The 20558-nt window shown below is 48.3% G+C and overlaps 1 protein-coding gene across 1 annotated transcript; it reads right to left on the reverse strand.

The window, feature by feature from the left end:
• Window positions 1-9817: 9817 nt before the first annotated feature.
• On the reverse strand, window positions 9818-10936 carry LOC138515573 (putative claudin-24). The gene has a single exon (XM_069630326.1). The coding sequence runs from the start codon at window positions 10907-10909 to the stop codon at window positions 10250-10252; it is 660 nt and encodes a 219-aa protein (XP_069486427.1). The 5' UTR covers window positions 10910-10936; the 3' UTR covers window positions 9818-10249.
• Window positions 10937-20558: the final 9622 nt, after the last annotated feature.

Below are 20558 nucleotides of genomic sequence, written 5' to 3' on the forward strand. Positions count from 1 at the left end.
GTTCAAAGATCTGTCCCCACCACGGGGTCAGACAGTCGGCTATCCGGCCGGGGGCTGCGACAACAGCGGCCCCTACCACATACACAACAAAGACCCAGGGCCTCCCTAGGTCCTATAAATGAGAGCAGCATGCTCAGAGTAAACACAATCTGTTTGTGGACCCTGAACGGGGACCCAAGCAAACAGGAGGTTCACTGTTTACTCAGTGTCTTCCAAATCTTCTTGCTTCTTTAGCAATTCTTGAAGTTCGCTGTACATCGCAGTGTCTTTTTCCTTCCTGGACATTGTACTGTTCAAAGCAATTGCAATGCAGCTTTAACGAAGGAAGAAGCGGCAACCGAACGGCCAGCGCGGACGCTGTCAACTTCAATAATTTTCGGCATAGAATGAGAAACGAGTGGCGAGCGTGTCCAAACACAACAAACAAAGACGTGTGCTGTGGAATCATCCCCAAAACCAGTGCTAACGAAGGAGAAGCGGCACTCGAACAGCACGGCACAGACGGCTTCCGATTCAACACTTTACAGGTGAGCCACTGTGCTGGGGCTACGAGGGAGGAAAAATAGACATTTATGTCCAAAAGAGATACATTTTATTACCTGGACCGGAACCCCTGCATTATAAGACAGACTGGCAGGATAACACAAGCCAATTTTAAACTGGGCAGTGTCACAAACCAGCTCGGGAGGTCGTCTTTGCTTGACAGCCACGCAGAGCTTGCGAACACAGTTCCAAGCTCGGCGGGCCCAAAGACTGCAGATTTTAAATAGTTTCTGTAATATTGCAGGGCGACCTCACAACGAAACATATTATTTAAATCCAGTAAATCAAGCCTGGGGACTGCCCAATTTTCTGAAACCCGGACAAGAAGGCACCAGTTAACAGTTACCCAGCACGGGCAACAAATAAAACAGGCACAAAGAACTCGCTGATAACAAACGGCTTAACTCCGTGGTAAAACCCCTTTTTCTTTTTCCTATAGCAGGCATAGAAAAACATGGGGCCCAAACGGAAAACACGGGCACCCCCAACACTGGCGGAGAAGCCCAAATCACCACAATTGCTAGCAGCCATTGAAGCGGCAGAGCACTACGGATGGGCATGGGTTAGAGAAAACATGTACGACCTACCCATGGAAAGAATTACCAGCCCACCCAGCCAGGAGGAGGTTTCCGCACCATTTAAAAGGAGAAAAATATCCAAAGACGCCAGAAAAGGTACCAAAAAATTGTCAAAATTATGCGAGAATATAGTGGAATTACTGCAACTAATGGTAGAAATAAGGGGGAAACAGACGCCGCCCACAAGGGAACCTGGGGCCTCAAATCCCTCCATCGCAATAGAACCTACTATAACGGTTGTCAACCCAACCGTAGCTCTACCGATAGCAATCCCGCCACAACAAGTACAGCAGTTGCCAATAGCGCCCCCAGCTATAAATACAACAGCTTCCACAACTCCAGCAACTGATACAACAGGTGCCCTAAAAGCACGGACAACGCCAGGCACAGACAACACGGGCACGACAGGGGCACCCGGCGGCAATACAACTGACATTGTAACAATCTGTAACGCACAATTAGAACAAAAAATGAAATCTTTCCAAACCGAGATATTAAATAGATACAAAAGATGCCTGGCATGGAACATTGATACCACAATCAAAGAAGCCATATGGGCCAAAGAATTTATAGAAATCTTTTCCCTAAAAGAAGCACAGCGCAAAGGGAAAGACGCTTTCAGAGACCCCAAAAAAATAGAAGAAAAAGCTATTGCCAGAAACGCCCAGGTCGAACAAAACTGGGACAACTGGTTACAGGCGTTTGCCATTTTATCAACAATATATGAAGAAAAATTCCCCATGGATGGTAGGAAGATCTGGGCATACGTTGATAAAATAAGGGAAGTAAAAGTAACACAGAGGGGGAAGACATGGCTTGCATATGACATCAGATTTAGGAGGAGCATGTCAGAAAGGCCGGCCATTGAGTGGGATGAAGTCCAGAACGATTTATACACCCTCAACGCCGAACCCCCCCAGGAAGAAGATACCATGCATTCTTCTTCCAAAAATAGCAAAAATGTGCAAGTAAGCAAATCCCATGACAATGACAAATATAAAAAAGGGGAGCAGCCCTTTCGGAGGAACCAGCCTTGGGCGGCGAAAAATAATGCCCACAGACAGAACAAACAGCAGGCTGTCAAATCCAACATCCCATGCAGAAATTTTGGGAAAAACCAGTGTACATGGGGCAAAGAATGCTGGTACAAACACGCCTGCACAAACTGCAACAGCGACCATGCAACAAGCAACTGCACCAGACTACCAGCCAAGAAAGAATGATATCCCAATTTTAGAACCAGGACGAACGCCCATCAACCCGGGCAATTTTAGGGACGCCCTAAACAGCTACCCAGACATAGAAACCAGCAGGATAATATCGCAGGGTTTCACCAAAGGGTTTTTCATCCCATTTAAGGGCTCTGGGTCACAATACATCCCGATGAATCTAAAGTCAGCCAGGGACAACCCCCAGATAGTAGAAACCAAAATCAAGAAAGAACTGCAACTGGGCAGGGTAGCAGGTCCTTGGGACACCATGCCTCTAAAGGACTATTTAATATCTCCACTAGGCCTGGTCCCCAAAAAAGATTCCGGAAAAATGAGACTAATCCATCACCTATCCTACCCTAAAGGCCAGTCTTTAAACAATGGCATCCCACACACAGAATCCGCTGTAACTTACACGCATTTCCAAGAAGCGGTAAGGCTCATACAAGAGTGCGGCAGAAACGCCTTGACGGCTAAGCTGGACATCGAATCTGCTTTCAGACTCTTGCAAGTCCACCCAGAGTCACAGCAGTGGCTAGGTTTCACTTTTAACAACACATTCTACGTAGATAGATGCCTTCCCATGGGGTGCGCAGTATCCTGTGCACTATTTGAGTAATTCAGTTCCTTTTTTTTTCAATGGGCTTTCCTAAAGCAGAGACCAGGGACAAAAATAGTGCATTACCTAGACGATTTCATGGTCATAGGGCCACCAAACTACGAGGAATGCGGCCAGGCTTTAGCAAATCTGGAGCACATGGCCGCACAGTGGGGAATTCCCCTAGCAAGGGAAAAAACCACCAAACCAGACACAAATATAATCTTTCTGGGCATCGAAATAGACTCGGCAAAGGGGCTCTGCAGAATCCCAAAAACAAAAATATCAGAACTCCGGGCTAAAATACAAAACCTGATAATGAGAGATAAGGGGACTGTAAAGGAAATACAATCCTTAGCAGGCAGCCTCAATTTCGCATCCAAAATAATACCTCAAGGGAGGATATTTTCCAGAAGCCTGGAGTTCAGAATCAAATCACTCACCAAACATCACTTGCATATCCGGCTAGGCAGAGAGGTGAAACAGGACCTGGAAACATGGGGAAAATTCCTCAGAGATTTCAACGGGTCTTTACTTTGGCGAGCGCCTTTAAATACCCGGTCTAACAGGGTCCTATACATCGACGCAGCTGGGAGCAAGGGGTTTGGAGCCATACTAGACTCCGAATGGGTGGCAGGACACTGGCCCAATTCATGGCAAACAGCATGGTGGACAAGAAACATCACCTTACTAGAAATATTCCCCATCTGGCTAACATTACACATCTGGGGCAGGCGAATAGCGAATACGGAGCTTTTGATTTGGTGCGACAACATGGCTGTAGTGGGCTCCATAAACAGAAGGTCTACGAAATGCCCTTTAGTACTAAAAGTATTACGAGCCATTACAACAGTAACACTACAAGTAAACGTTGTACTCAAAGCGAAGCACATTTCAGGGGCAGATAATAACATTGCTGATGCCTTATCTCGCTTCCAGTGGACAAGATTCTGAGAGCTAGCGCTGCACGCCCAAGAACAGATGACCCCAATACCAGCAGAATGCTGGGCAATAATGGGAAGACAAGAATAACGGCATCGACGCCAACGCCAGAGAGCACTGGCCGGGATGCCCAATGAAAACCAGGCACCTCTAAAACGGATGCCAACAACACATCGGCATCAACGTCAGCACCAGAGAGTGCAGGCCGGGATGACCAATACAAAGCAGGCACCTCTAAAACGGGTGCCAACAACACATTGGCATCAACGCCAGCACCAGAAAGTGCAGGACGGGATGACCAATACAAAGCAGGCACCTCTAAAACGGGTGCCAACAACACATTGGCATCAACGCCAGCACCAGAGAGTGCAGGCCGGGATGACCAATACAAAGCAGGCACCTCTAAAAGGGGTGCCAGCAACACATTGGCATCAACGCCAGTGCCAGAGAACCCAGGCCAGGATGCCCAACAAGAATCAGGCACAACAACAACGGGTGCCAACAACCTCACAGGCTTCCTAACAGAGATGGCAGAGAGGGCGGTGGCAAGCACCACAACAACACAGTACATTAAGTGTTTGCAAACAGTATTCAAAGCCACAGGTTTAAACCACGTAGAACTAATAACGATTAAAGATATAGAAGTATTTTTAAAATGGGCCCGGGAACAAGGTTTCAAAAGGGATTGGGCTAAAAGACACCTGGTGGGAATCTCATACTTTAAAAAATACGGGGTGATTCAGACCCCACCCAGAACACCCTCATTTCTTATTCAATGAAGGGATGGGGCAGGTTAGAGGGGCCGCAAGTGGACACCCGCCGACCCCTTGATTTCACCAAACTGGTACAGATAGCAAGCCATTTGGCAGCCATATGTTGGCACCCTGATGAGAGAATGTTATTTAAAACAGCCTTTTTCCTAGCCTACTGCGGGGCTTTCCGGGTAGGAGAACTCATCGCTTCCAGCACCCAGGCCACAAACGGCCTGGGAGTCATGGAAATCAGGGTGAGACAGGAGAGTGTTAATACAGAAATGCAACAGTCGAAAACGGGTGCAAAAAGAACCATCAATATTTGTTGCATCGATGAGGCAACAAACTGCCTGGTGTGCATCACCAACCTCTATTACGCACAACGACCCAAAGTGGGGGGGAGTTTTTTAATCCACAAGGATGCATCGGCCCTAAGCTGCTACCAGTTTAAAGGAGTGCTGATGAAAGCAATCAGCAGAGCAGGGTGGGATCCCAAACATTTCGGCACTCATTCCTTCAGGATAGGTGCCGCCACCGCAGCATGGCAAGGAGGTTTAGCACCGCAACTACTAAAAAACATAGGGGGATGGAAGTCAGACTGTTATTAAAGATATATCAGACCGCAACCGATATAGCCATCCGCCCTAATAATTTGCCTTGCTTTTCCCTCCCTCCCACCACCACAGAAACAACAGGCGAATTGAGGACCACACTCCGATCAGCATGGATAGTTGGCCACTCATTCGTTTTCAGGACAGGCAGATGGGCAGAAGAGACTAAAGAAGGGCCACCTTTCAGAAACACCATTACTTCATGGTGGGGATACAGAGGCCTACGCTGGGCGGACGTCCACAAAACATTAGCGGAACTGGTGGCATACAGGGACCCACCTGAATTCCTGATCATACATCTAGGGGGCAACGACCTAGTCAACACAGCTAGACGCACTCTATGCGAAGAAATGTGCTCCTCCCTAGCGGGCATTTCGCACAACTGGAGGGGTACCGAAATATATTTCTCAACCATTTCACCAAGAAAGAAATGGCTAGGGGCCAACTGCTACAAAGCTATAGACATATCCAGAAGAAAACTGAACAGGACCATAGAGAGATTCTGTATGACTAGAGGACTGGGTTTCAAAACACCCAGCCATTACACTAGGCAACCCAAACCTTTTTCTCGACGACGGCACCCATCTGTCTAGCCAGGGCATGGAGCATTTCTTTCGGGAAATCAATACAACTCTTGCTCACAGGGGCTGTCTCTAGGGCATACTCTTGGGGGAACACGGCCAACCGGGAACCTGCCTGTGTGTGGCGCACGGGTCCGAGGGGGTTACCTCAGGACCCGGTGCCCAAAAGTATGATACCATCATGATACGTGACATTGTTATTGTCATAACCCATATCTGTACAATAAAATCCTACGGCCTTTTTATTGCCAACACTTGAACCAAATGGTGAGCCTATCATTATGGGTGAGGGTTTGGGGTTCGGCTATTACTAATGCATGCATATGGGTTCATCAGTTATGGGCAATGCTGCATGGGCATCCCACAAGTGAGGCAGGGTAACTGCTGTTACCATCGGCAGCTGGGAGAGGGGCAGCCCCAACCCCCCGCGCCTGCTCTTCTCCTTCCCCCCTGCTATGGAGACACACAGTCTCGGCAGCACAAAAGCCATGGAAGGGTAAGGTGCGAACAGTCATCGCACCCTTCCTCCAAACAGCAAGGTGCTAAGCGCCATAAGGAAACAACCATCAGGCAGGGCCCAGGTTCAAAGATCTGCCCCCACCAGGGGGTCGGACAGTCGGCTATCCGGCCGGGGGCTGCGACAACAGCGGCCCCTACCACATACACAACAAAGACCCAGGGCCTCCTTGGGTCCTATAAATGAGAGCAGCATGCTCAGAGTAAACACAATCTGTTTGTGGAACCTGAACGGGGACCCAAGCAAACAGGAGGTTCACTGTTTACTCAGTGTCTTCCAAATCTTCTTGCTTCTTTACCACAGAACCCACCCACCCTACAAAAGGGGAGAAGAACAAAAAGAAGTACAAGGCACTGTACGGTGCCCACAACAAGTCGTGGGACACAAGAAGGCGGCACGGGTCCGAGGGGGTAACCTCAGGACCCGGTGCCCAAAAGTATGATACCATCATGATATGTGATATTGTTATTGTCATAACCCATATCTGTACAATAAAATCCTACGGCCTTTTTATTGCCAACACTTGAACCAAGTTGTGAGCCTATCATTATGGGTGAGGGTTTGGGGTTCGGCCATTACTAATGCATGCATATGGGTTCAGCAGTTATGCCAATCACTTGATGGTCTGGAGTGCAAATGGATCTGCAGGAGTGCAGCTAGGGCTGGCAGAATGGATGATGGGTGTCAGTTCTGCTGGTGTGCTGGAGAAAGGTCTGTGACAGTGAAGGGGATAGGGGTTGGAGAACAGAATGATAGTGGGGAAAGAGGGGGAAGGCTAATGAGTGTGTCAAGGAGTGTAGAGATTTTAATACAGAAATAACAGGAAGAGGGAATGATGAGCAGACAAGAGGGATAAGCATAGAATTCAGGGTCCAGGATAGCTGGCAGGAGAGAGGAGAGAAGGTTAGCATAGTTACTATACCAACATCACATCCTCTCCTCTCTGCTGCCAGCTCTACTATAGTAGCATGACTTGGCAGAATCAAGGACATAAAGGGTTTTCATTTTTAATGCCCAATCCCAGAGTCTGATTTGTAATTGTCTTCAACAGGCATTCAAATGTGTAAGACCTTCTTTCTGCTGCCCTGGCAATCAGCACGCACTAATTTCTGAAAAGCAAGGGGCCTGCTTTGGCACTACGAAATGTTTGCAAACTGGAACAATATCGCGCAATTACATTTTAAATGTAACCTTCCTTCTTAACAAGGTGAGAATCTCTCTCTCCAGAAAAAATAAAAACCTGCTCGCAGCTATGAGAATAGCCTTTCTATGATGGGTGGAGGAGGCGTCTTTAGTTTCCAGTCATCTGTACATGTTGCACAATGTGCCAACAAACTGCTGCTCCGTTGGGGCGTTACTCTGTCCGTAAAATTGTCATGCTTGGTTTCCTTTTTTACAAAGAATAAAAAAGAAGAATATACATGTCTGTATGAGGCTGAAGGCTGTGGCAATCGGGTGCCAAGTTAGGTTGGAGTGGGTTGTGCCACTTGTCACAAGTCCCCAGGCTTTACCTTGCCCACACATAATAGCATGTCGTCTACCCCCCACCACTCCTGTTCCCTCCGCCTCCACTGCGGATAGAAAGGGGTCTTTAAGTGCCAAAATTGCCAAGTATTAAATATGAATTCTGGGTCTTTAAGTGGGCCGGGGTTAGCCAGGTCAGAGCTGTGCCAGTCGCCAAAAAACACTCCTGAGCCAGGGTGCCCCCTCCCACTAGTGCCAGCACCTACAGACAACCCTTTCGCTGCGTGCGCAGTGAGGGCTTCCTGCAAGTGTCGAGGCCGCAAGTTAGGGAACAATGGGAGAGGTGGGTGCCGAAAAATGAATGCTAGCAATGCGTCCGCCTCTCCTTTTCACCTCTAAAACAAATGCCACTTCTTGTTCCCCGTTTTTCTAACATTAACCCTCGACTTCTGATCCCACTCAAAGCACTTATGGACTGACTGCTATGACTCCTTTGACAGCACGTCTGCATGTTCAGCAGTGCTCCAATGAGCAGCTGAAAGGCATTTTTGCAGATCCAGTGCCAACAAAATGTACTTCTTGGCAGCAACGATTTCAGCAATAAAACACATTTCCATAATCATTCTTTGTCTCCCTCTTAAATGTTAAAGAGAACGACCCCACTCTTAAATCTATTGAAGAGAGCTCTCTAAATATTTCTATTAATCGATAATGCGTAATAAAGTCAACAGTATGTCAAGGCGCAGGGGAGAAACCGCAGGCCTGGCACCTTTAGGCCCAGCATTTGATAAGATAACCTTGAACCTTATTGAGAGTTGGCGTCTTAGCACTCTTGAATTATGGGCCAGTCACAAAACAAGTGTCCCTTGCCTTACAGACTCTTAGTGGTTTGGTGGGAATAGTTTAGAAGAATTCGTGGGATGACACATTCTCATAATCTACATTCTGATTGGAATTTTGAATTTATGAGATGACTTATCAAGCCTGCAATGTATTATTGTTTTGGAGACCCTATGAATTTAATATGACCACTGCAACAACTTATTTTTGAGTTTCTTATATCAGTCTCTTTTCTTATGACTTACAGTTTTTACTAAAGATTATGCCCTGAAGAAGAGAATCGTTTCTCGAAACACGTTGGGTTTTGTTATTTGAAAATGTTGCTGTATGTTCTTTATTGAAAATTGTTGACTAGATGACAGGGTTTGATGGCATGAAGCATTCTTTTTGTATTGAATGACTAATTACAAAACGATATGTATACTTCTGTTAAATTCCATGTATATTCCTGATATTGAAAAACTTGGATTCTTTAGGCCACAGATAATTTGTAGGGGGCGGGAGGTCCCACATCTTGGGAACTTTTTCTCCTTCCCTCTTTAATTTTGCCATAGGTTATAAAATGGGTCAAATGACACGTATGGAAATCCTTTTCATAACCGGGAGTCTTCGTCGATGCAAAAGGATGAAGCGGGTTACTGACATATGAACATGGATGACTGCCATTTTACTGGATTTGAGAACGTGCCATATTTGCAGAATTACACTTTTGTGGGCGTGATTTTTTTGCGGCGAGTGCCGCAATTGTCTTTTTCCCTCTTCAAATCAGCTCTGGCACTGGACAGTTGTGTACAATGGCCTCCAGCTTGGGAATGTTAATGCCAGTTTGTTATCAATGTATCGATTTTATTACATTCAATAAGTAACTGCTAGTGGGTGGGCAGTATAAAGTATAATAGATAACACTGGTTGCTAGGTAACATTGGCACCTAGTGCTCAACCAATATGCCTTCTAAGTGGAAAGGGGGCAAACAAAATTAACTATTTCCAGGAGCAGAATACCAGCAGTCACCATTTAAAAAAGTTCAAACAACTACTAACCACTGGTGCCGCTGTCTTAAATACCTATTGCGATCATGCACACATGCACACACTGGCTGGACATATACACTACCGAACACGTCAATGATCTGATCTGTCAGTCGAGAATCAAGTATGATATTGTGAATGGATACACAGATTTTCAGAATCACGATACATTTATTTTGAGCTAAATAGCCATGCCTTTGGACCCTTTGCATTCCAGGCTGTTAGCCTTGCCAAGGAAAATGTGTTCCAAGATATTAGTGTGCTTGGCACAGCCGGGCTTCTTTCATAAAACAGACTCAATACCCAAGTTGGAGCCACAGGCTATTGTTTCATTCACGTGTGGGGGAGAGATAGCTTTAACGCCGTCCCTGAAGAAGGTCTGTTTCGGCTTACTGTTTCATACACCCGTTAAATTGTGGATTCAAGCTCTGTGGAAACCACGCCTTTGCCGAGCTCAGCCACACTGCTGTGAGTGGCTCATAGTCGCACAGATGTAGTGCTTGGAAGCAGATTCGCACATCGTCTATCGAGTCTTCCAAAGCATGCACGTTCTCTACCTTGTGCCCCTGTGTTCAGAGGAGCCCTAGATTCTCAGGTCCGGATACTTTGGTTCCACGTATGGACACTGCACCCGCTGCTGCGGCGCAGGAGCGTAGTGCACACATGGTGGCCGAGCACAGGCGCAGCAGGCGGCACATGTGAGCAGCGAGCCACCGAGGATGAGGAAAAAGCCGCCGAACCAGCCCATGAACAGAGCTTCACCAAACTCCCATCGGGGCACGACCTCGGGGGTCTCTTCGTCCCAGAACTCCACCACTGTGATGTAGGCCACCCAAGACACCGGGGTGAGGGTGGTCAGTCCGGAAATGTAAAAGAGGGCCCCTCCGAGAAGCAGCAGCCGCCTCTTGAATTCTTCGCCCCCAACCTTCAGGCACTCCAGTCCGCAGGCCGCGAGCAGGAGCCCCAGGAAGCCCAGGCCGTTTGACAGCAGCATGAGGACCCGCGAAATCAACAACTCTCGCGGGAGAGCCAGGAAGGAGGTGTAGTCCTTGCACTCCATGGGCCCCTCTTCCTGGAAAATACAGACTTGCCAGAGTCCCATGTTCCAAATTTCCATTTCATTCAAGTCCAAGTTTAAGTTCTTCCAGAGAGGCACCGCCGTCGCCGAGCACGATAAAACCCACCCAAAGAGCGGGAAAAAGAATCCACAGCTCTGAAGAACGGTTCTGTTGAGCAGAGTCATCGTCACTGGCACCCCTCTAGGCTGCTTTGCGCCTGGCTCTGGTGCCTTGCTGCTGTTTGGCCCAGCATATAAACCCTTGGCACTATCCCACGTGTTGTTGTTGGCATACGTTTTTGATTTATTTCCATTTTAATGGTGTATCCTCTTTCACTTAGTGGCTCGCTGCCAAATGGGCTATTATTAGGCGACGGCTCGAAAAGGTGTTTGAATACCGCCTCCTCCCTCAGCGAAGCACTCTCTTCACAGGTGTGGTCAGTAGAATATCCAGCTTTTGTTTCCTTTCTTTGGCCTGTGTGCTACTTTTAAACTGTTATACAGAGGTTCCTTGTTACAGCCAGGTGGTCTCCTTCCGCCAAACTCCCACACACACACCCTGCATTGTGGTGGGAAAAGGACGGGTGACGGCAGGGCTCAAGGCATACAAAACAAGCATTGGCAATGGCAAAGGTTTTGACGTTTACTGCTGTTTGCATTTTGCATTCATAGGCACCAGGGTGCAAGGAGGAGAGTGCAACGTTTTAAAGCGGTGCAGGTGTACAACAGAATAAGATGGTGCATAGACCAAGGGAGCAAGGCATTGATAGAGGGTGCTGATGATGAGCAAGAGGAAATATGAGCGAGAAAGGGTGAGAGGGTAAGAAATAAAGCGATAGTGTGAGAGGAACAATGCGAGGGGATAGGGAAAGCGAATAAGATGGGTGGATGGGGGACTAGAGGGGATAGGGTGGGGTGTGTGGGAATAAAGGTTGTTGGGTGGGACTAGAGAGGGGTAGGGTGAATGGCGGGGGTAAAGATAGGGTAGGGTTGAGAAGAGAAAGGGTGGGATGGGTGGATGTGGGTAGAGAGAGCGGGATGGGGTGCATGGCAGTAGAGAGAGGAGGTAGTGTGGCGGGAGAGATAGTGAGGGTATTGTGGATGGGGGTAGAGAGAGTGGGGATAGGGTGGGTGAGCTGGGTGGGCCCAAGAGAAGTGGGTATGTAGAGATAAGTGGGTATGTAGAGAGAGTGGGCTGGGTGGGAGTAGAGAGAGTGGGGATTGGTGGGAGTAGAGAGGGGGATAGAGAGAGTGGGGGTAGGGTGGGTGGATTGGGTTTGAGAGAGCGGGGTACAGACTGGGGGTAGGGTGAGTAGGGGTAGAAAGAGTCGGGGTAGGATGGGTGAAGGGGCAGAGGGTGTATGCTGGGTTGCGTAGAGAGTGGGGATAGAGTAGGATGGGTGGGGGCAGAGAGAGTGGGGGTAGGGTGAGTGGGAGTTTTGGGGATGAGTGAGTGGGAGTAGGGTAGGGTGGGATAGAGAGGTGGAGATAGGGTGGGTGGGGTAAAGAGAGTGGAGGTAGGATGGGTGGGGTAAAGATGGTGGGGTAAGTTGGGTAGGTGGGGTAGCGAGAGTGGGAGTTGATTTGATTGGTGGGCGTAGAGTGAATTGAGGTAGATAGAGTGGGGTAGTGTGGTTGGGGGTAGAGACAGCAATGGGTGTGGGGGTAAGGAGAGTGGGTGGGGGTGGCAGGGGGTATAGAGAGTGGATAGGGTGGCTGGGAGGGGGTAGAGAGAGTGGGTAGGGTGGGTGGGATGGGGTAGAGAGGGGGTAGGATGGGTGGGGTAGAGACAGCGGGGGTTAGGGTAGGTGGGTGGGGGTAGCGAGAGTGGGGGTTAAGGTAGGTGGGTGAGGGTAGAGAGAGTGGGGGTAGGCTGTGTGGGTGGTGGTATAGAGAGAGTGGGGGTATGTAGAGAGATTGGGGTAGGGTGGGTGAATTGGGGTTAGAGAGAGTGAGGTAGGTGCAGAGAAAGTTGGGGTAGGTTGGATGGAGCTAGAGAGATTGGGGATAGAGAGAATGGGGGTAGAGTGGGTGGGGTAGAGAGTGGCGCTAGGGTGGCGGTAAAGAGAGGTGGTAGGGAGGGTGGGAGCAGAGGGAGTGGGGGTAGAGAGGGGTAGAGAGTGGGGGTAGTGTTGGTGAGGGGGTAAACAGTGGGGCTAGGGTGGGTGGGGGCAGAGGAAGTGGGGGTAGTGTGGGTGAGGGTGTGGGGGTAAAGAGTGGAGCTAGAGTAGATGGGTGGGGATAGAGAAGTGGGGTTAAGGTGTGTGTTTGTAGAGAGAGTGGGGGTTGGTTGGGTGGGGATAGAGGGTGGATGTAGGTTGAGTGGGTGGGGAAGAGCGAGCGGGGCAGGTTTGGTGGGTGGGGGTAGAGTGAGTGGGGGTAGAGTGTAGTGGGGTCAGGGTGGGTGGGTCTGCTGCATTTCAGTGGCTGTAGACGTTTCAGGGGAAGACGTACTCCGGTCATCTTGAGCAATCTGCCTAGGTCCTGGTGTCTTGCACATGGTTCTGGCAAATTAATCAAGATTGCTCTGTTTTTTTCATCATTACCAAGCACTGTGGTGGACTGTCCTTTGCACATACAAGGGGTGGGCACTCTTAACTTTATGGACAGGGTCTGCCTGGCCCTTCCTAGAAACTCCAGTGCAACAGCCACTATTGTACACCAAAAACTATAAATACTTCTGGAAACCAGTTATGCTCAGTCACCAAGCAACCAGCCTGGTGAGCTTACTCAAATGGTGATGAAGGGGCATCACTGTGACCCAGAGGAAGCCTAAGGATTCGGGGTCTGTGAATCGTGAATTGCCAGACTCTGTAAATCAGAGTCTGAAGATTATAAAATGGGATAATAAGATGATTCAAAATCCGTCATGGCGTCAAGGCCTTTCAAGCTATTCACTTACAATAGAGTCTACTGTTTGTGGGGTCCCCCTTTCGAATTTGACAAGAAAGCTTAATAGCTTTCCTTAAGTGGTCCTTTGGGGGGGTTAAATCTTCCCTGCTGGCTGCTTTTATTTGTTTTGCTATGTAGAAGCCAGTGCACCTGTCCTGTGATAATCTGTAGTTTTACAATCCTCTCTATTGCTACATCTACGGTTGTGCACAGGATGGGGTCACATGGCAGATTGGCAGCAGGTGTGGATGATCATTCAGTCTTGCCTGATCCCAAATAAAGGGACATGCCTGATCTTCACTACTCTTAGCAGGCACCTTCCTCGTCCTAGTGCTATAGTGGTAAACAAGCATAGTATTCATTGCTCTTAGTTGCCTCTTCTTCATCCCAGTACTGTAACGTGTCAATGGTGGGGAACTGAGGGGAGCTATCTTACCATAGCCCATAAAGGCTGGGGAAGGGTTGGGCTGGTGATTAGTAGGGAACAGGGGATACCATGTCTCACCCAAGGGCACCCCACTCCCAATCCCCAAGGAACCTCTGCCCGGGTGATCCTCCCTCTGTTCTCCGCCCCCAGGGTCGGGATCCAGTAGCAATGGCCTTTGCCTGGCCACGTGCGTAGAGAATCCAAGGGGTCGAGAAGTGAGAATACCTTAATGTTTTTCACAATGCATCGTTTTTTGTGTTATGAACAGGGTGAAAAAGTAGAGAGGGAGAGGGGAGAGAGAAGACAAAGCATTTAATTAGTACTATTATTCTTTGTATTATTTGTATGTATGGTGCATGGTTTTAGGCAGGAGAATCTAAGGCTATTCTGTTACACTTGGCTCTAATGGCTGAACGACATGTCCAGTCATCCAGCTGAGACTGTATAAACACTCCTGCAGAAATTAACGCCTGCGCCATTAAAGCTGGTGCTCAATTAGACAGCCATAGCCAAGACCCAGCAGACATAATTAACCTTACACCTCAGTTGTATCAGGAAACTGCTGCCACCGTAGAAGTTCTTAAACAACAATCATGAACCTGAAACCATACCACTTGACCAAACTACATCATTAATTAAATAGTACAAAACCTACTGGAAGCAGGAATCTATATTCTATTGAATGCAAGGTATCTGGGTTCAACTACCTGTTAACCAATGCACGAGCTCTGGGCAACAGCCCGCTACTCCTGTGACCTTGCTGCAGATCTACAACTCTCTCATATATAGCACGCAAGAACTATCACAGTGCTGGGCAATTTGGTTCAGCACATAGTGCCCAACCCCTCTTCTAAATACACATTGAGACTATGCAAAATGAAGATTCCTGTCGAACCGAACATAGGTCAAAGAACACCAGTGACCATGCTTCGTAATATAACAGTAAAACTAGTGCAAACTGCGCCATTAAAACGGTTTCCACCTGGAACAAAAAGATCCATATCATGCGTTAAACAAGCATTGTCAATGCCAGCAGTTTAGGCTTTTGTGTAAGCACAGCAAAGGCAGTTGCTAGCACTGCCTTAATGGTATTAGCTGGCCATTGATGGTAGCTGATGCAAAACGGCACGAGTACCTGGGCATCTAATTGCAGTAAATTCAAATGTGGTTCAGATCAATTGCGCTCAACCTACTAACTTAACAACATTGTATATATATGTGCATAATGGTCCAATGGCATTGAAAAGATCCATAAATAAAATTAGGTCTCTTTTTGACTGTGCCATTTCTTCAAGACAATATTGAATTATTGATACAGCCAACACGTGTTTCGACCTAACACAAGGTCCTCCTCAGGGCAAATCAATGTGGCAACTCTAGTCTCATCAAGAAACACTCTGATAAATACATGCACTTAATGGGCACTCAAAAAATGCAAATTGATTTCCTTTTATCTGTGATCCTCGTTAAACTTTAAAACTTCTTTCCACTAGGTTTGGTGATTTACACCATCACTTCTTAATTGATCCTATGCAGCGTTCTGCGTTCTGCTTGTGCCTCAACCTATCCTCTTCTTATTCAATAAAGAGTTAACTAATAATTGGAGATTAGCTCGAACTATGGATCAGCCCCACCTTTTGCATCTAATAGCAGTGCCTGACAAATGCCTAATACTTATACAGAAGCCAAAACGGTTAGCTTTGCCAGTGTTTATTTTTAACAGGAAGAACACGCAGAATACTTATAAATCAAGTGGCTGAAGGCAGTAATTTAAGTGATTTTGTTTTACACCAGTTCCTGTTTACAGCTCCAATTAAGTCATTAACTCTCAGAAGACTGCTTGAAAAAACGCTGGCAGGCACTTCGAGTATAATGTTTGATGGTAAGACTTGATTAAAGTGAACTCAAAGAGTTCCCATGAGGAGGTGTTTTGGGGGTGGAGGGGTAAGACTTGGGTACATCCATAGAGCCTAGCATGGCCATGAGCAGTCAATGGGTGGGCAAAAAAAACGAACAACACCTACAATCTGTGTGTCCCTCTTCATACGCCATTTCTCCCTATCTGTACTCTAATGCAGTAGTTTAGGCTTATAGGTGTTGCAAGTAACACTTAATAGCCCAAATTAAAAAGAGCTGGCAACAGAATAAAGTTTGCACAGAACTACAGCACAGCACAACACTACATCAAGGAATCAAAGCTATGCTCTTGTAGCGAATAGACAATGTATTTAGCTTCTGAGTAGCCCCTTGTTGTTGGAAAACAATACACCAGGTTTCTTCTAGATTATCTCTCCTGTTTTACCTCCCTCATTTGTGTGTTCATCCCATGCTGAAGTTTCAATGAATATTCCAGCAGGCTTTGTGGTGGGCTAATTGCCCACTGTCGAAGTTAGAGGCCCATAGATGAAGGCAAGGGCAGGGCCATCTTAAGCAGTTTTGTGGCCCAAGGCACGTACACCATTGCCCCCCCCTCCACCGAACCAAAGAAATTAAGGGATCCAGATGTCTGGTCTCACCCCCCTTGTCGCAACCACAAAGCATAGGTTGATATGCTGCCTCGCAGTGATTCAAATAGGAAAGGGCACTCCCTTTCAGTCCCCTTCCCCTCGTCATTCTTGCTGTAATCAGAATGATAAAAACGAAGCATTTCATGGTTAACAGTAGCTGTCTACGATGAGGGTACTTATGTTTTAATATAGTTACAGGGCACTTTTCATCAACAGGAGCCACGACAAAGGTATACCGGACATAGTATAAACTCAGGACACAGATCATATGAAAAAGGCGCACATAACCCAGAATAGACAGATGACTCAGATTAGCTGCCTCACAGAATACAAAAGTGTTCAAGCATGGATACAGAAACTGTGAGAAACCTAGGGGTATTCTCACGCCTATTCCCCATGGATCCTCTGCACAGGTGGCCAGAGAAAGGCCATTGCTCTTGGATCCTAACCCCGGGGGTGGACAAGCGAGGAAGGATCACCTGGGTTGAGGGTCCTTGGGGACTGGGACTGGGATGCCCTTGGGAGAGACATGGTATCCCCTTTTCCTACTGACAACCAACACAACCCTTCCCCCGCCTTCATGGGTTATTATGAGTCAACTCCCCTGACTGCCTTACATAACCACCTACAGTACTGAGACAAAGAAGAGGCAACTAGGAGTAATGAAGACTAAGTGCTTTTACCACTCTGGTACTGGGACAAGGAAGAGGCCTGCTGAGAGTTGTAGAGGTCAGGCATGTTCCCTTAATGATGGTCAGGCAGGGCTAATTGCACATTCAGACCTGCAGACTGTTAAAGGGCTGCAGGTGTATAAAAAGCCCAATCAAATGATGTCAAGGAGAGAAGCAGTGGTGGTGATGGTGGAGCAGCAGCAGATAGTCCAAGGGAAGCAGCAGGCAGCTGTACGTGCGAACCACGCTGACGGTTCAGAGGACTGCAGCCTGGGAGTTGATGCTCAGTCAAACTGAACAAATGCTGAAAGGGGAGCAGTGCTGGGAGGCTGCCCCTATTTATGGTGTTCACAGTGCTCATTCTCCTGGGGGCAGAAGTCAACCCAGGAGTGCCTGAGGGGCAGGAGCTGGAGGCCTAAGCGGGAAAACAGAAGGCTTAGAGGTTTGTTCTGCAGGAACTCTGAAGAAGCATACATTTACATGAAGAGCAGTTTATATAATAGGTGCATGTATTTACAGGAGGTTTATGAGTTAGAGAAGAGGGTTTACGTGTGTGAGGTAGCATATTCCTGCTCGAATAGCCAGGATTTGGCTTTGCTCTTGAATGTGAAGTAAGAGGGTTCTGATCTGATTGTGTGGGTAGTGTGCTCCACAGTTGGCTGTGAGAACTGGGAAGCTCGATCCCCCAGACTTTTGGAGCTTGAATCTGGGTATCGCTAGTGAGTGGATTTAAGCAGATCTTGCAGATCTGCAAGAGGTGTGGGCAATGACATGGTTGGCAAGGTAGGCAGGGGCCTGGTTGGCTTGGGACTTGTGAGTCATGGCAAGTGTTTTGAGGGATATTCTGTGGGCAACAGGAAGCCAGTGTAGGCTGCAATGAGTGTCTGAGATGTGAAGTTTTCTGGGGATGTTGAGGGCCGCCCTAATGGCATTATTCTGAGTAACCTGGAGCTTGTTGATGGTTCTTTAACTGGTCCTTAGGTAGAGGGCATTGCAGTAGTCAATCTTAGCCATGACAAGTGCTCTGGCAAGAATAATGCTGTTAGGGGGCGTTAAGAAGGGTCTGCAAGCTGTTATGAGCTTGCAGGTGTAGGCCGTAGCTGATACAACAGCATTGGTTTGTCTTGTGAGTGATAAGGTGGAATCACGATATATATATAATGTTTTTGTATTGTTGGAACCCTTAATGGTGTTCCCGTCAATAATGAAGGATTTGAAGGCAGGGTCTAGTTTATTGAGTCTAATATACGAGCCTAAGATGAGTAACTCGGTTTTCTCAATATACACACAGTCCATGATGCACCATCCAGGCCTGGATGACTGAGTAAACATTGTTAAGTGCTTTAGAATAGGTTGTGTGGTCGCCAGTGATACGGATGAGTATCTGGGTGTCATCTGCGTAACTGGTATAGGTGACACCCATATAGTCTAGTATATTGAAGAGAGGCTTCGTAAATACATCATATAGCGTCAGGGAAACACATGATCCTTGTGGGACCCCGCAGGGGGCAGATGATGATTCGGCGGAGGCGGTCGGTGAGAAGACCTGCATGGTCCTGTTTGCCAGGAAGGATCTGATCCAGGACGTGGCTTTGTCTGACAAGTGGGTGGTTGTTTTTAGATGTTGGCACAGAATTTGGTAGTTGACCAAATCAAAAGCTGCCGATAGGTCAAGCAATAGTAGTAGGGAAAGCTTACCCTTATCTTTTAGATCCTCCATTTGTGTTTTTAGATCAATAAGGGCAGTTTCTGTTCCGTGTCTATGACGGAAGCCCGATTGGCGGAGGCCTAGAAGTCCAGCCGAAGGTTTTCACACCCGCTCCCCTGTGTCAGGCATGCATGATGGCACCTGTTGCCCTTGGAGTCCCGCGATCTGCCCCTAACCCTGATTCCACTCTCCTGGGTGCTGTGGAGTCTCTAGTGTCTGGGCCGATGGGCATAGGCAGCGGCCTCCAAGGAGCTTGGTGTCAGACCCAGTGCTGAAACAGACAGCCTCCACTGAGTGCAGTCCTGCGGTGGGACCGGGTGACAGCTGTAGCAGTCCCAACCTGGGCAGTAGTAGGTGGGTCAGGGTAATGGAGCGGCCTCGCTGGTGGAAGCAGCTGTGTGCAAGCCCCCACAGGGGGATGGAGTCTACTGGAAGCCTGGTGCGAGGCCCTGAGTGGAAGGGGCAGGCAGGTGAGGGAGCGTTCTGCAGCCCATGAGAACCCATCAGGGCCTGCAAGTCTTCTGGATCAGGAGGCCAGGGTGACAGCCTGCTTGGAGCCCTCCTATCTGGGAACCTGGAGAGCATGATACTGGGGTGCTGCCCCTGCAACCCGGGAGGAGGAGCTGCTAGAGGTGCCAGCCAGGATTCACTATCATCTGGTGAGGTGCGTGGGCCCTGGTGACCCTGAAGAGGGGGTGAGTTCACCAGAGGGCGCTGCCCCTGCCGCTGGTGTGGAGGAGACCCTGACTTTTTGGGCCTGATTGCCTGGGGGTCACATTGAATACCATGGGGCTTCAACCCCACCTAATAATCACCACTCAAGAACGCCAACAGGGGCCCTATTTTGCAAATCTGGCTTTGCTGGGGCCACTTGGAAGATCAAGGAGGTTTTTTTGTCCCTCAGCATAGTAGAGTCAGAGGGCAGCCCAGGTTATGCTGCGGTAGTGACCCCCACAGCTGCAAAAGATGGCCAAGCAGCAGAAGACCCAGAAATCACTGATATTGATGTCCTCCTGTAAACGCTGGAGAAGGGGAAGGTTGGAAACTGTACAGGCCATGGTACATTCCCCAGAACGTCCCCTGGATCAGCTGGCGACAAAGGAGGACATCCAGTCCTTCAGGTCCAAAATCAAAGCCGACTTCCTGAGCTGCATGGTGGAGATATGAACTAAGGTTGCGTGACTGGACAACCAAGTGGTGGAGGTGGAGCAAAGGCTCAGGATGGTCGAGGACCAGGCAACGGAGCAAGCATCTATGATGGCTGACCTACCCTGCAGAGTCCAATTCCTGGAGGGCAAAAGTGAGACCATGGTGTGCAATCAGGAAGACCTGGAGAACAGGGCCCACAGGAACAATCTGCAAATTAAAGGGGTTCCTTCTTCGGTGCCGTACCAGGCCCTGGGAGAGTTCGTTGGCAAGGTATTTAAAATGCTGTTGCCGCATCATGATAAGGCATTGCACCTTCTGAACTGTACTCACAGACTACGAGGGCAGAATAGATCAACGTCGGCCCAATCAGCAGACGTGACCACAAAGGTCCACTTTTTCATGGTCAAGCGGCGAGCTGGGCGCAAGCAGAGATAATTTACCAGGGAGCCTACCTCAAAATATACCAAGAACTAGCAATCGC

Source organism: Ambystoma mexicanum, chromosome 6q (genome assembly GCF_040938575.1).
Source record: "Ambystoma mexicanum isolate Mex_15411 chromosome 6q, UKY_AmexF1_1, whole genome shotgun sequence".
In the NCBI taxonomy this organism is placed as follows: domain Eukaryota; kingdom Metazoa; phylum Chordata; class Amphibia; order Caudata; family Ambystomatidae; genus Ambystoma; species Ambystoma mexicanum.